The sequence below is a fragment of the Astatotilapia calliptera genome, chromosome 3, assembly GCF_964374335.1.
Source record: "Astatotilapia calliptera chromosome 3, fAstCal68.1, whole genome shotgun sequence".
Classification (NCBI taxonomy): Eukaryota; Metazoa; Chordata; class Actinopteri; order Cichliformes; family Cichlidae; genus Astatotilapia; species Astatotilapia calliptera.
In genome coordinates this window covers 61,886,889-61,901,603 of record NC_137424.1, presented here as the reverse complement: position 1 = coordinate 61,901,603, position 14,715 = coordinate 61,886,889, and the positions used below count along the sequence as shown (strand labels likewise).

Genomic DNA, 14,715 nt, shown 5'->3' with positions numbered 1-14,715 from the left:
CAGTAATCAGTGTGTTTAGTGAAACTGAACTCTAAACTGAGTTTTCCAAACAATGTGGTTAATCACAGTTTATTCATGATTTCACAAGAGAGGCAATGGCTTTTTCACATGGGACCAGGTAGGTTTATATATATATAATTTTTCTCCTTTAATCAGTGAAATCGTTATTTAAAAACTGCGTTTTTTTATTTACTCGGGTTATCTTTGTCTGATAAAAAAATTTGTTTGATGATCTGAAAAATGTTAGTCTGACAAATATGCAAAACACTAGGAAATCAGGAAGAGGGCAAACACTTTTTCACACCACCGTATTAGCTGTATTATGGAAAAGACATCCAGAGACCAAAAATGTAATTATGTCCGTATTATTTTAGTATGGCAGACCATTGTAGCTCCCTATTGAAAATACCTTGATCCCTATTAGTATAAAAAAAATAGCAGTCTGAATTTACTGAAGGTCATCACATATGTTGTTCCACACAATGTAAAGTATTCTCAGTGAGTAGTTTAAAAGTAATCTTGATCATTAAACATATACTTAACCTTACTCAACCTTTTTATTGTGTTTCGAAACTCTGCGGTTGCACATCTTCAGTTTATTTCTAGCTTCAGAGCAGCTCAACATTGAGGGATATTTCTAGAACAGCTTCATGCATGCTAATGTTTCAAACCCAGAAATAAGAGGAGCAGGTAGAAAACTTCTCAGCAACAGTGTTACGTTTATGATTCGGATCTTCAGAGTCACCAGCAAGACAACATGGAACTTACAGGCATCTGCATTAGACTGGGTGAGTACTTTGCCATAATTATATTTACAAAACAAAGTCGGTGCTGTCTAACCACCCATCATTCCTAACTGCAAAGAATATGTTGCATTTAACAGATCACACTTTATCAATAAGTGGGTTATGTGCTGTATAAAATAAGTCTTAATGGTTTATCTGTTGGCTTGTGTTATCTCACCAGTGATGAATGTGTTGGTTCTGCTGGTTGCACACACTCGGGAGAGTTCATTTGGTCATTTGAAGTATGGTAAGATGCAAGGGAGAAAAATTTTAAAACAGGAAATCATGACAAAAGGCTAATGTGTTTCCTCCTCCATATCCCTCAGGTGTAGCTTTTCCTCGTATTTCTCCAAACAGACTGCAGTTTTTTGAATATGAATCCATCACTTTAAACTGTGAGTTTGATGGCTCATCTGTGTGGAAAGTGATGAGGGACGTCCAAGAAGCAGTTCCAACAAACATTTCCAACTGGGTAACACCAGCTGGGTCAAGCACCATTAACCCTGCACTTTCATCAGACAGCGGGAGATACTGGTGTGAAAATGAAGGAGGACTAAAAAGCAGCATTATCAACATTAATGTGACCGGTACGGAGAAAAAATGTGCAATCCCATTATACACTGAAAAATAAACAAGTGTTCTAGTCATTTGAAATGATATTTACTTTAAATGGTAATTCATAAAGTCTGCAGGTGCCTTAGAATATCCAGTCACATTCAAAGAGGAAGAGAAAATTTATTTACAAAAAACATTTTCAAGCTGACCACTATAGAGCATTAGCAACTCATAGATAAAATACTGCTGATAACTAATGTCATTAATGATTCTCTATTAATATCAGTAACTGGTTGTTTTGTTTGTGGTGTTTTTTGATTCAATTTCACATTTGATGCAATTTCTTCAGCTGGTTCTGTGATCTTAGAGAGTCCTGTTCTGCCTGTGATGGAGGGAGACAGTGTGACTCTGCGCTGTATAAAGAAGAAAAGCTCGGCTGAACTTGTGGCTGAATTTTATAAGTGTGGACTTTTATTCAAAACCGGCTATAAAGGATACATTACCATCCGCAATGTTTCAAAATCTGATGAAGGACTTTACAGGTGTACTCTCTCTGGATTGGGAGAATCACCACAGAGCTGGCTGGCTATCCAAAAACATGTGTTTGGAGGTATAAACTCATAATAATGCAACATTTTACTATACTGCTCAGAATCTAGATTTTCTTTTGTGTTGCTCTTGCTGACAACAGGGATGTGAAACTCTTTTTAGATCGTGGGACACATACAGACCACTTTAATCTTAAGTTTGCCAGAGCAGTGAAACTACAAAATTACAGAAAAAGTCATAATAGTTCAAAATGTCCTGTGATAATAAATAAATAAATAAATAAATAGACTCAATGACAGGGGAGAAACAGGAGCTTTCGTGTCATTTAATTCTTTATCTGTTAGTTAATTACTTCGATATATTACAAGGTACAATCTTTATCAAAAATACAGCTTACAAATCAAAATCTATGCACTCCTTCACATTTTCCAAAACTGGGGCCGGATTTGAGTCTTCACTGGGCTGATTCAACTCCCGGACCCTGTTTCATGCCCCTGATTTACACCGTATAAATGGTAAATGGTAAATGGCCTGTATTTATATAGCGCTTTACTAGTCCCTAAGGACCCCAAAGCGCTTTACATATCCAGTCATCCACCCATTCACACACACATTCACACACGCAGTGAAACTACAAAATTACAGAAAAAGTCATAATAGTTCAAAATGTCCTGTGATAATAAATAAATAAATAAATAAATAGACTCAATGACAGGGGAGAAACAGTAGCTTTCGTGTCATTTAATTCTTTATCTGTTAGTTAATTACTTCGATATATTACAAGGTACAATCTTTATCAAAAATACAGCTTACAAATCAAAATCTATGCACTCCTTCACATTTTCCAAAACTTGGGCCGGATTTGAGTCTTCACTGGGCTGATTCAACCTCCGGACTGGATGATAGTCCAGATATCATCCAGAATAAGTACGATTTTGTCATCCCAATGTATGAATTACTACTCTAGTTTCAGAAGTTATTTGTGAAACATGCACAAACAAGATTTAGATCTTTTTAACTCACTGACATTTAAGGAATGAGGAAAAACAATACAAAACAAGAAAATTAACATACAGTGTAACAATCATGAGCCTTGCTAGGATATTTGAATCCTATATAAACAATCTTATACTGAAACTACCTTCATAATTCAGGGTTCAGTTTTACACATGCACATACAGGAAAATGCACTGATTATGTGGAAACCTGATTTATTTTATGCTTTTTTCAGTGTCTGAAGAAGAAAATCAACCAACTCAAAGTCATTCCTCTTATCCGTCCCCACTGTGGATTATCATCTGTGTTTACCTGGTTGCTCTACCACTATTATTGATGGGACTATATCACTGTACAAGAGATATAGGTAAAATATATATAAGACTGCAAACAAGGGTGAAAGAACTTTAATCATGCCAGTAAAAATTTGTTATGCAGCTATTGTATACTTTCTGTGAAAAGAGGGGCGACTCTATTCAACAATAATGGGCAACAGTATCCAGTTAAATTCATGTATATATATATATATATATATATATATATATATATATATATATATATATATATATATATATATATATATATATATATATATATATATATATATATATATACTGTTACGGCCCTGGGCCTTGGAGGAAGTGAGACTGCCCTTTTGTTTATGCAATTCTAAGTGTGCCAGGACTCGTGGACGATTGGCTGCCTGGAGATCCCATAACACTCCAAGACCAATTGACTGGCTGATTGTCCGCACCTGGGAGTATAAAAAGGCTGAAGATTCTTCACACTGTGGGGAACTGTTGCTCTGATGTGAACATGCAGTGGTCTCCTCGTCTGCCTAATATTTGAACTCTGTTTGTAAACTCTGATATACAGCTGACCTTAGTTTTACTAGAGTCTTGTGTTTGCTGGCTCTCCTTAGTTAACCCTTAGTTTTTATTCTTGCCTATTCTTTTTAATGTGTATTAATTATTTGCCCGGTGGTCTGTTGAACAGCCCTGTTGGTTTTCAGTTTAACATTTGCAATAAAACCCCTCATTTACTCTGATTTCGTGAGATGTTTCCCCCCACCTGTCGCCTAGCAGAGGGGGTCGTAACAATACTGCAATATGACTTACTTGCTTTGGGTTCTAATTGTGATGATTAATAATAGATGGCTGTATGTAATTTTAGATAAAATTGGAGACATTCATAACTATATTAAAGTCATATTGTAATTGATATGTTGTCTTTAGATAAAATCTCAGTCTTTTTTTTTTTCAACAGCAAAGAATGACCTTAAGACTGTAGCTGTTTACTCAGCCATGAGCACTGGTAAGACTTGACAATAAGCCTTTAAACATTTCAATATTTAAAATGTTATTTCTTCATAACTTGTGTAATTTTCTGACTTGTTTTTCAGATCAGAACCTGACTCATATCAAAGGCAGTTTCAGACCTCCAGTGTTTCAGTCCTTTAAAACCAAGTGGAATTAATTTTGTCAAAGAGAGAGACTACGAATGTCAAAGGACCAAGTGAAGCCAACTGAAAATCAAGTAACCTGTGTGTTTTTATCACTGAGTGTCTAAACACCCATCTACAGAATAAAGCTGGAATCCAAACAGAACTGGTTGTATCATATCTTAAGGAATCAAATCTCCATATATTTGAATATTTACATGACAGTCTTGTTCTGTATTTTAACATACTTGTACTTTACATAGAAAGTGTTTTATCAGCTTTGCCAATCTTTTATACATTATTATTTTTGATATTTTTCCTAATATTGGAATACACACACACACACACAGTGCACTATTCCTTTTAGGACTTAATGTTGTAGTTACAGAAATTCAGAACAAAAAATGTTCAAAGGCACCCAAATAAAGTGACAGCCTACAGTCTTAAAATGGTCAACCTGTCGTGAACTCCACCAAAATTGCACTTTTTAAATTGTCCCTTTGGGTTGCAGTGTTAATATTTGTCTTTTAATCAGTGGTATTGCATTACGTTTCAGACTTAAATGTACTCTCTTTCACAACCTGGCTCAAACTTTTGTGACGCAGAAAGATATAGTCTTAAATTGAGAGTAAGAATTTTAATTAAAGTAACAAACAATCACGTGTGAATCTCAAAATGACATTAAATGTAATGTAAATGTGTGAACATTTGCATGTGAAACAAACAAAAAAAAACAAAACAAAACACACACACATCCATTCTCTTCCACTTGACTGGAGCCTATCCTAGTTGCCATATGACAGGCTGCAGAGGTAGCCGTACCATTCCAGGGCTTGGTTTTAGCATGGGGGGTGTAGCCAGGACCCTTACTGGATACCGGGTGACATTAAACCTTCAACTCCCACTCTAAAAGTGTGCAGTCTTACCACTACACTATCCAGTTGCCTGCATAGTTCACATATTTCCTCATGTTTGTGTTGGTTCTATCCAAGTACTACAGCTTCCTCCCACAGTTCACAGACATGCAGTTAGTGGGGTTTGGTTAATTGGTAATTCTAAATTGCCCATAGGTGTGAAGGGTTGTCTGTCTCTCTGTGTTAGCCCCGTGACAGACTGGTGCGCTGTACCCTGCATCTCACTCTATAGTAGCTTTTGTTAAAACTGTATGCTTCAAAATATGACTGAATTCCATTGTGTATATGTTACATTAAAACAATTTTGTTTTAACTTGGTAACTCATTAAGGATCAAATTCTGATGTTTGGTTTTGTAAGAAAACTAAAGACATGAAGTCGTCAAATATGTACTCACTGAGATTATTTAAGATACAAACATGTTTGTAACTGGGTTTGAAACCCTTGATGGGTATCTCGATCATTGGTTTGGTTATGTTAAATACATGCTTAATAATTCTAATCAATAACATATACCCCACACTGGGCTAATGCACTGAGATAACGGTTTGTTCATTTGCCAGGAACCTAAAAGAAATTTGCCAAGATATTCAAAAAATAGCAGATATACTGAAAGTTGTCCAGTGATGCACAAGGAATACTTAAAGAGGACACTTGTCCAGTATAATGGTACATTTCCTTATTTTTTATCATTGAGGTCCAAGCAAAACCCCCCTGTGTTTAAAAATAAAGCCAAGACTGAAGTACCGCAGTTTATTAAGGCTGGCTCCAAAAACAAGATAAACCTCACAGAAAAATTAAATCATATATACAGTCATATATAAAACAAAAAAACAAAAAAAATGGTGTATCATTTCCTTGTTTCCAAAGTAAGATATGTGATCTTTAATTGACAGGTGTCCCAGCACAGGTACTTTTAGCAAAACGCTGTCTGCTTCCTTCACCCTAACTTATTAAGATCTGCAGTGTTTCTGATCTTGGTTAAATGGAATTTTCATTTAATTATCTGCAATAATAATATATGGTTAAAAATGCAGCATAGTTAATTATATCAGGCCAATCACAAAGTCTCTGCACTGGTTTTATAGTTCAGTGTTAGTATGTTTTATGGCCCTACTATGGTTAAATTCACGGATACACTTTCTAAGCAAGCTTGTTAGTATTAGCTTAAATTCATGGCATTAGAAAGTCAGAGACGTCATCATTTTGAACTCTCCATTTATGCTACATGTCCACGGCTCAAAAGCTAAAAATGGGCTCTCAAAATTAAAGAACTAATTATCATAGTGGCCTAAATCAGTTTTCCATGCCATTTATTCTTTAGAGTGAAACTGTAAGTTCATCATCTTAGAAAATATGACCTTCCCTTAAAGCCTGTTCTTGAGATGAGTAAATACAGTAAGTGATGACATGTAAAGGACGATATAAACTCCAGCTGTGGTTGTTTATAGACTGAGGTTACAGTGAGCGTGACTCTAACTCTGCACAGGAAGAGGAAACTCTCAAATACTTCAGCTGTATTTCAGCCTGATGCTCAGTCAACTGGACAACATGGCAGTTACAACTCTGTGCTTCAGGATGAGTAAGTGTCTAGTCTCAGGTTTCTGTATGAGTTTATATGACCAGTTGATAATTTTTGAGGACAAACATCAAGAGTTTTTTTTTGTTTATCTAGTGATGGTTGAATTTATTCTGCTGGGAACACAAGTTCAGAAAAGCTGTACGTGGGATCAGGGTGAGTTTGTTTATTCTTTTTAATTTATTAATTTATTTAGAACTCATTCATTCTTTTTGTATAAACAATGTTAAAAGCCAAAACATGTTCTGTATGTGCTTACAATATCATTTAGGATCCTCCATTTTTACTTTTTCATTAAAACATCTCATTATTATTTTTAGGTAAAGTGATTTGTTAATTTTGGTTTACTAAATAATACCAGAAGGCATTTTAGTTTGAAAGAAGCATTTACACAGTTTCAGTTTTAACAGTCGGCTGTGTAACTAATAATATTCTTAATTTCAGATGTCGCTGTCCCTCGTGTTACTCCAAACAGACTGCAGCACTTTGAATATGAATCTGTGTCTTTGCATTGTGATGGCTCCACTCAGCTGAGAGGGTTTAGGAATAATGAAGCATTTAGTCCAGCATGTGTAACAAAGAAGACATCATCAGGGTCCTCCTGTGTGTTTGATAAAGTCTATCAAGGAGACAGTGGAGAGTACTGGTGTGAGGCTAAAGGAGGAGAGTCAAGTAATACTATCAACATCACAGTCACAGGTATGTGTATCACAGCTGGTTTATACTGCAAATCAATTTGTTTTTCATTTATTCATTGATTTGTATATTTATAACTTATTTATTGGTGAAAAAAATATAGATTTGCACTCGCTTTCATCCCATTGGTAGTTGCGAATACCTTCTTAAGGGTTTTAATACGATTATCTGTATGTTCTTGTACCTTGTAATGTTGTGTAGTAGTTTATTATATCTCTTTATCGCACTTAAATTTTCAATAATCTTTTCAGATTATCACAAGGAGTGCACATAAGAAAAAAAAAAATTATCATGTTTTATAAATATTTAGGTGGTTCAGTGATCCTGGACAGTCCAGCTCTTGCTGTGCTTGAAGGCAGCAGTGTCACTCTACTCTGCAGAACTAAGACGACTTCTATCAACTTTGCATTTTTCTACAAATATGATGTCATCTTGGAAAAAAGAGCTGTACAAAGGATAAATATTGACAATTTTTCCAAGCTGAATGAAGGCCATTACAAGTGCAGCATCCCTGATGTTGGAGAGTCACCGGAAAGCTGGCTGGCTATGAAAGGTGAGTCATAATAACATATCAGTTTCAATTAGAACAGATACACCTCGTTATTAGGCTTTAAGAAAAATAATGTAAATGAATAGACACATAATCAGATCTAGTAATTTGACACTTGGAAGAAAAGTTCAGTTTGTTTGTTTTTTCACTACAAAAAATAAATAAATAAGGAATTATAAGAAGATTGAGCGAATGCTTTATATTCATTGGAACAAATGTTCTCTAAAAATGCTTATTTCTTTCTGTTAATTTATTACAATATGTATAATTTATAAATACAAAAACATTCTGTGTCTAGTGTTACCTGCATTGCCTCATGAAGACACTCGCCCTCATGGTTCTGATTACAAATATGTCATCGCCCTGCTTTGGACTGCCATCATCATTTTGATCATGATACTGGTGACTCTGCTGGTTCGATTTCTTCATACGGGGAAAGGCAGAGGTAAAAATGACTGTTACCTCTAATAAACTGTAGGCAAAAGACTCAAATAAACACAAAGTATGAAACATGTAGTAATCTAGTATCTAGATTACTGCAATAGATTACTTATTTTTAATTCACTGCTATATTGGCTTACAACTTTAATCAAAGGGTGTTGTAACTCATTTTTTCTTTAAATTAGTGTTTTTTAGTTTTAACTTTTTAATGAAATCTTACATGCCCATATGTTTAACCTCCTAAAACCTGAACTCTTTCATGGCATGCATTTTCAATTTCTCTTTGCTATTTGGGCTGATTGGGACCTAATGAATGTAAAAACAAATAATTACCTGATATTTGTTTCTGAGAAAAATGAAATCCACATGTTAGTGCATTTGTTTTAAATTTCTTTAGAACAGTGGCAGTATAATATCCTCGTAAGTGGATATCAGGCCCTTGTAGAGCAAAATTTAGTATTGTGGTCTAGACAATCCAAAATGTGATGTCCACATAGGAGGTTGAGGAAATTATATACTACAGTATTGATGAGGAATGAGCGACCAACCACTAAACAGAAAACGGTTGTATGAATGACTGTTAGTCTTCTTTTTTTTCTGACTTTTTGTCATGATAAAAAGCTAAACTTTAATTCATATTTTTCTTGTATCTTTGTTCATTTCAGGATTTCTGCTTTTCTGTTCATCACCTTTACAAAGGAGAACAACAGCAGCGTCTATCTCAATGGAAGCCAATCCAGCAGGTAAATATTAAGTTTGTTACTGTTTTTTCTTTATTTTCTTTCATTTCAAAGCAAAATAGAGGTTTTTTTTTTGATAATCTGATATTTACTGCTAGAACTCTAACTTTTGAAATCACCTGTTTTGCGTATATACATAGTCATGTTGGAATGATAAGCTTTAATCCATCTTCTTTCTCTGTGTCTCTGTTCATGTCAGGATTTCTTGTTTTCTGTTCATCACTTTTACAAAGGATACTAACAAGCACATCACACTCTGCTGAAGCCAATACAGCAGGTCAGTAGTTTGGAGCAAAATAGTGTCATTGTGTCAACTGATTTTTGTTTTTAAATTGCTAGAAAGATGCGGTTCTTTGTATTTTGTTGTATAATATGCCTTTGGCATAATTTTTTTTATCTCAGTGTGACAAACATAAAATGTGTATGTCTAAATTAATAACACTTTTTTAAAACATGCACTGCTTGTTTTGAGATACTGAAATACTTTTATTATTTATAACAGGTTGACCTCAGAGAATTACGAGAGTCAAATTTGGCAGCAGTAGCATCATCATGTGACGTTTGAGATATGCTGCATACATGCGGGATATTTTTATCTCCCCTCTATGTGTTATATGCAGGGTTTTGTTTTCCATCCATCTGGTGTTTGTGCTAATGTGAACCTGCCTTGGGTCAAACCACAGCATAAATTCACAGACAGAAAATGCATAAAAGTTCAGCCTGTAATATATGTATTTATAATTGGTTATGTTATATACAGCTTTTTTTTTTTCTTCAGATGAACTTGTGTACTCCACTTTAACCATTCGTGGGGCCCAACAAAATTGCCAGCCAGGTTAGTATCTTGATTTTATTACATTTTAGATCTTTTCAAAATGATGCCAGTACATTTAAATCATATTACTATTTAAAGCCACTGTAAGACAGTAACTTTAACTTCATCCTCTTACTCAAGATGTTAAACTGAAATGCCAGTCAAAACTGTTCATCTATTCTTAGTTTCTTTAATTTTTCTGAAATATTTTCAAAAAAAGAATTCGCTCAATTTTTTTTTTTAAATCTTCTCAGATTATTGTATCTTTTCTCCATTAAAGTAAAACATGTGATCTTCTTGTTTTCAGAAGAATCAGACTTGTTGAGCTCCACAGTGAATTCCAGAGGAGGTGAAGGCCCAGGGCTCCCAGTGAAGGAAGATATTTATTCCTCTATCCGGATTGTAAGACTACTGGTCTTTGGCCTTCAGAAGCCATTCCTACTTACTGTAAACAATTGTTATAGTATAATGTCTCTGTATATCAATGTCAGAGGTTAGCTGTCATCACACAGTGTAACACATTAATGCAGGGAAATGTGCTGTCATTTCTTTTAAATCTATCATGTGGATCAATGTGAACATTTTTTAAAGACAGCATTAAGGTTCTATACCTGAGGGTTCATTTAAAAACAATTGAATTTGTCATTTATGTTCTTGAGTTAAAGGAATATGACACGATTTCTTTTTTTCTTTCCAAATTTATTTATTTATTTATTTGAGCAGTCAAAATTACTGTCACAAGTTAAATGACAGAAGACCAAATCACCAAAGCTGACAAGTTAGAATTGAGCCAAGTTTGGAGTTTTTGCTAAAAGAAATGTAAATTAGTACTAAAAAGAGCACACAGAGTGAACAACTCCCTCTGATGGGCATGCAAACATTTGCACATACATTCAGTCAGATTCATGCACTCAGGGATTCCTGGCTATTAGACAGACGCAAAGCATAATTTTACAACATCCTCTCATCCAAAACTGTTAAAAACTCTACTCTCACTTGAATCCATGAATAAAAAGTATAACATTAGTTTACAAAAATGCTCTATAAATTCTTTAGTCAGTGACGTGCAATGTTTTAGAAAAATGCAAACATCACAATTTGTACAAATGAAACGTCAAACCAAATACACCCCAAAAATCTGGTCATGAAAAAGCTACAACATAACACTGAGTACAAGTCATCATCCAGGAATATCCAGAACGCCTCACTTCTTTGCAATAGTAAGTCCTGGTTTTTAACCCTTGGAAGTACTGGAACATGTTTAACGCCACAAAATCACAAAGATGATAAATCATGTTTGGATATCAATAAAGTGGCTGCTAAGAAGTATGGTGAAAATTAACTTCTCCTTCAAGAAAGGACCTTGTAAATACTGCTGATGTTGCAGGGTGGGATCAAAAGGGCTCCCCCTGGTGGTTTTCAGAGGTTTGGTGTTCTGGGGGTTCTACACTGCATATTTCAATAAATTGCTGCACTTATTTCCAGTTTCAATTTCCTAGTAAAATATAAAGGAATGAGTGGTGGCTTAAGACCTGAACATTAATGTATATTCTTTATTTTGAAAGTTAGCCTCTTCCATTCTGAGAAATGCATTCAATTTGCAGTGGCTGTCATGCATACATTCAGTGAAGCGGCCATGTAATTGTGCTAGGCCTAAAACAGATGTCTTATTAGTCTGTAGTGGATCAGACTAGTGCTGGTGTAAGGGTGTGAGTGAAGTTATGTACTTGTCTTGTTACCTCTAGAGTAAATTTTGCTTACTAAAGCCTGGGCTTTAAGCTATGTAAAGGACATGTACATCTTTATTTCATGATATTTTATTCTGTCTTACAGGCCACAGAGAGCAGTGACACCTGACTCCAAAAGTGGAGGAGTTCTCAATTTAAAGCTGTGCTGAAAATCTGAAAAAGAACAAGAAAAATGTTTGTATATAAAATTGTAACTGTAATTTTGAGAGTATATTTTTTTGTTTACCTTTATGGGACCTGCAGCTTTCCCCTGATGTCGACGAGAGGAAAGTTTGATTGTTCTACTTGTTGTTCTATATGGTCGGCGCTTGAGTGTCTCCAACTTTCTCATGATGATTAACAGGGTGTGCTATAAAGCTGAAACTGAATGCTATCTCACATGTATAGAATAAAGTGACACATAAGTGATAAAACTAAAACGTGATCAACAGATAAAATAAATTTCAATCACAATGACAACATTTAGATATATTCATTTCAGTTAAATTTTATTTATATAGCAAAGTCAAAGTTCATTATGTTGTCAAGCAATGTTCCCTCTAAGCTGCGCACGTGCGCAATTGCGCACTGCTGGCACGGTCTCTGCGCACAGAAAATCTGCGTTGCGCACAAAAAAAAATCCAACCTGAATTGAAATTAAAATTAATACTTTAACAATTCTGTTTTGCAGTGTTAGTCAGTGAGTGACTGGCTGCTCCTGTATGGGGTTAGAACGATGCCACCTTATCCCATAGTCCAGCCAATGATGCGATTTACATTCGTATATACGCAGCTAATCAACGTTGTTCACAGGCTATGACAGCGTCCTTATGTGCTGACATCGGTCTTTTAGCTAGCAAAGCGGCTGATGTGAAGTGAAGCCACGTTAATGACAACATGTAAACCATTGGAGATGTGAGCAGGACAGACGGAACAATTGATGGAAAAAGTGTGAACTTTATACCAGTTTTTAAATCATGTTGATGGGCCACGTAAAACCAGAGGTATGATAAAAATATCTGCAATGTTTGGTTTCCTTGCTGAATACTATCGTTGTTCATATTTACTGCGGGAAGAAACGGTAAAAACTGGGTTTTATAAGAAAAAAGGCTTGAAAGCACTCTGAGCCTGTGAGCAAAAACAAACTCCACCCTCCTCTCCCTTTCCTATTCGTCCAAAAAAAGTACCATTCGACCAATCAAAAAATGATATGGCAACGTGGCATCTAGTTGTTAAGAAACGGGGGGAAGTTTTAGGAGTGACGGCGGTGCTTTGAGATGTGAGAGATTTGAGACGTTTAGCGCAAATCTTGTGTAGTTAGTGTGTAGTGTAGTTTTGTTGTGTGTGTCAGAACAATGAGGCGACTGCTGAATGTTACAGGTGTTACAGGAGTGATACATCTCCTGTTGTCAGGCCTGCAGGTATCAGGCTGTTGTTCTCCTTTATCTCATAGTGGACAGAAATTACTTTTGGAGTGGCACAAATAATTTGTGTGGCGTTAGATTTGATGCACAACAGCTGGTTGTTCTGTAAATAGTTTGAAATGTTTATTTAAAAACGCCTTGGCTGCATTTAAAAAAAAATAGCTGCAAAAAACTTTGTTGTTTGCCAAACTGAGTAACTTTTTTGAAGAAGTAACTATATAATTAATTGCCCAACATTGGTCATTATATACTGTATTTTGCAGACAGGACTCTCTCCCAAACCACAGACTCATAATACAAGTCAGAGCTTTATAAAAAAAAAAAAAAAAAAAGTTGTGTTTTCGAAATTGGAGTTCAAGTTATTTTTACTTCCATAATACTATACTAGTGTTATTATAATTATATTATATTATAATTAATGTGTTAATATAATGTAATATAATAGTGTTAACATACTACAATGACTAGATTTGTTTTTTTAAATTTTCATTGTAAGTGGGCTAAAGCAGTTAATTAAAAGTAGTCTAACATAAACGTAAATGCTGTAATTTGATTATTTTAATAAACCATGTAACTTGGATGGATTAGATGCCGGCGTGACCACAGTGCACACGTCTGATGTCGCTCACAGTGGTCCAAGGGATCGCTCAGGGAGTTTGTGTGTTCGCTCAGACACGTGAAAAATTAGAGGGAACATTGTTGTCAAGTAAAGATCGTACAATAATACAAAGAAAACCCCAACAATAAAAAAAAACCCATGTGAGTCCAGTTGCTTGGTTACAGTGGGGAGGAAAAACTCCCATTTAACAGGAAGAAACCTCCAGCAGAATCAGGCTCAGGGTGGGGTGGCCATCTGCTGCGACCAGTTGGTGCATATAACAGCATTAAAGTTACACATTTTAAAATTGCTCTCTGTCGTACACACACATACACATATGGGTGCCTTGCAATTTGCTTTGTCTCACCAGCTGTTGATGTAAACATAAATTTAAACTAATTCTTTAAAAATAAAAATCAAATCAGAAAGCACAGCACTGATCTTTGGGCTGTGCCTTGACTTCTTTCTGAGGCTCCTTCAGTCTCTTTTTCTTCTGCTTGGACGGACTCTTGATGTGAGAAATCTGCAAGTCAGAAGCATTAAGGAATGTGAGACATGCTGTTTTTAAGGCACACGAGTAATTACACAACACAGTCACAGATGCCAATAGTTTAAATTTTAAAAATTGGTGAAATATATTAATTAACAATGAATTTGAATTTGAATTTTTTTTAGATTTGTTTCTTCCTTAAAGTAGACAGACATTTCTTTAATATTATTTGACATTTAATCAGATCATTAATTAATAATAAATGGTTGTTTTCTTTGTTGGCGTTGGATTTCCTGACCATGTAATTACAGTTCTTTTTCTCAAACCTAAATAAATAATACGTGTGCGCTCCTCACTGGTGAACAAATTAAAAACACAAACCTTCTCTGCTTTGATCGGCAAGGTCTGAACTTTTTT

General features: G+C 35.1%; 1 protein-coding gene and 2 long non-coding RNA genes across 3 annotated transcripts; all 3 read left to right on the top strand.

Annotated features, from left to right (window-relative positions):
• Positions 1–711: 711 nt before the first annotated feature.
• On the top strand, positions 712–1,372 carry LOC145422077 (uncharacterized). Its single transcript, XR_013903462.1, has 3 exons — positions 712–788; positions 967–1,032; positions 1,112–1,372. It is a non-coding gene; the product is annotated as an uncharacterized LOC145422077 (long non-coding RNA).
• A 4,622-nt stretch (positions 1,373–5,994) lies between these two features.
• On the top strand, positions 5,995–8,108 carry LOC145422076 (uncharacterized). The gene is made up of 3 exons (XR_013903461.1): positions 5,995–6,974; positions 7,263–7,517; positions 7,825–8,108. It is a non-coding gene; the product is annotated as an uncharacterized LOC145422076 (long non-coding RNA).
• A 258-nt stretch (positions 8,109–8,366) lies between these two features.
• On the top strand, positions 8,367–12,281 carry LOC113019616 (uncharacterized). Its single transcript, XM_080293373.1, has 6 exons — positions 8,367–8,509; positions 9,171–9,248; positions 9,445–9,522; positions 10,024–10,080; positions 10,367–10,461; positions 11,893–12,281. The coding sequence occupies exons 1-6, from the start codon at positions 8,458–8,460 to the stop codon at positions 11,914–11,916; spliced, it is 384 nt and encodes a 127-aa protein (XP_080149499.1). The 5' UTR covers positions 8,367–8,457; the 3' UTR covers positions 11,917–12,281.
• The last annotated feature ends 2,434 nt before the right edge of the window (positions 12,282–14,715 follow it).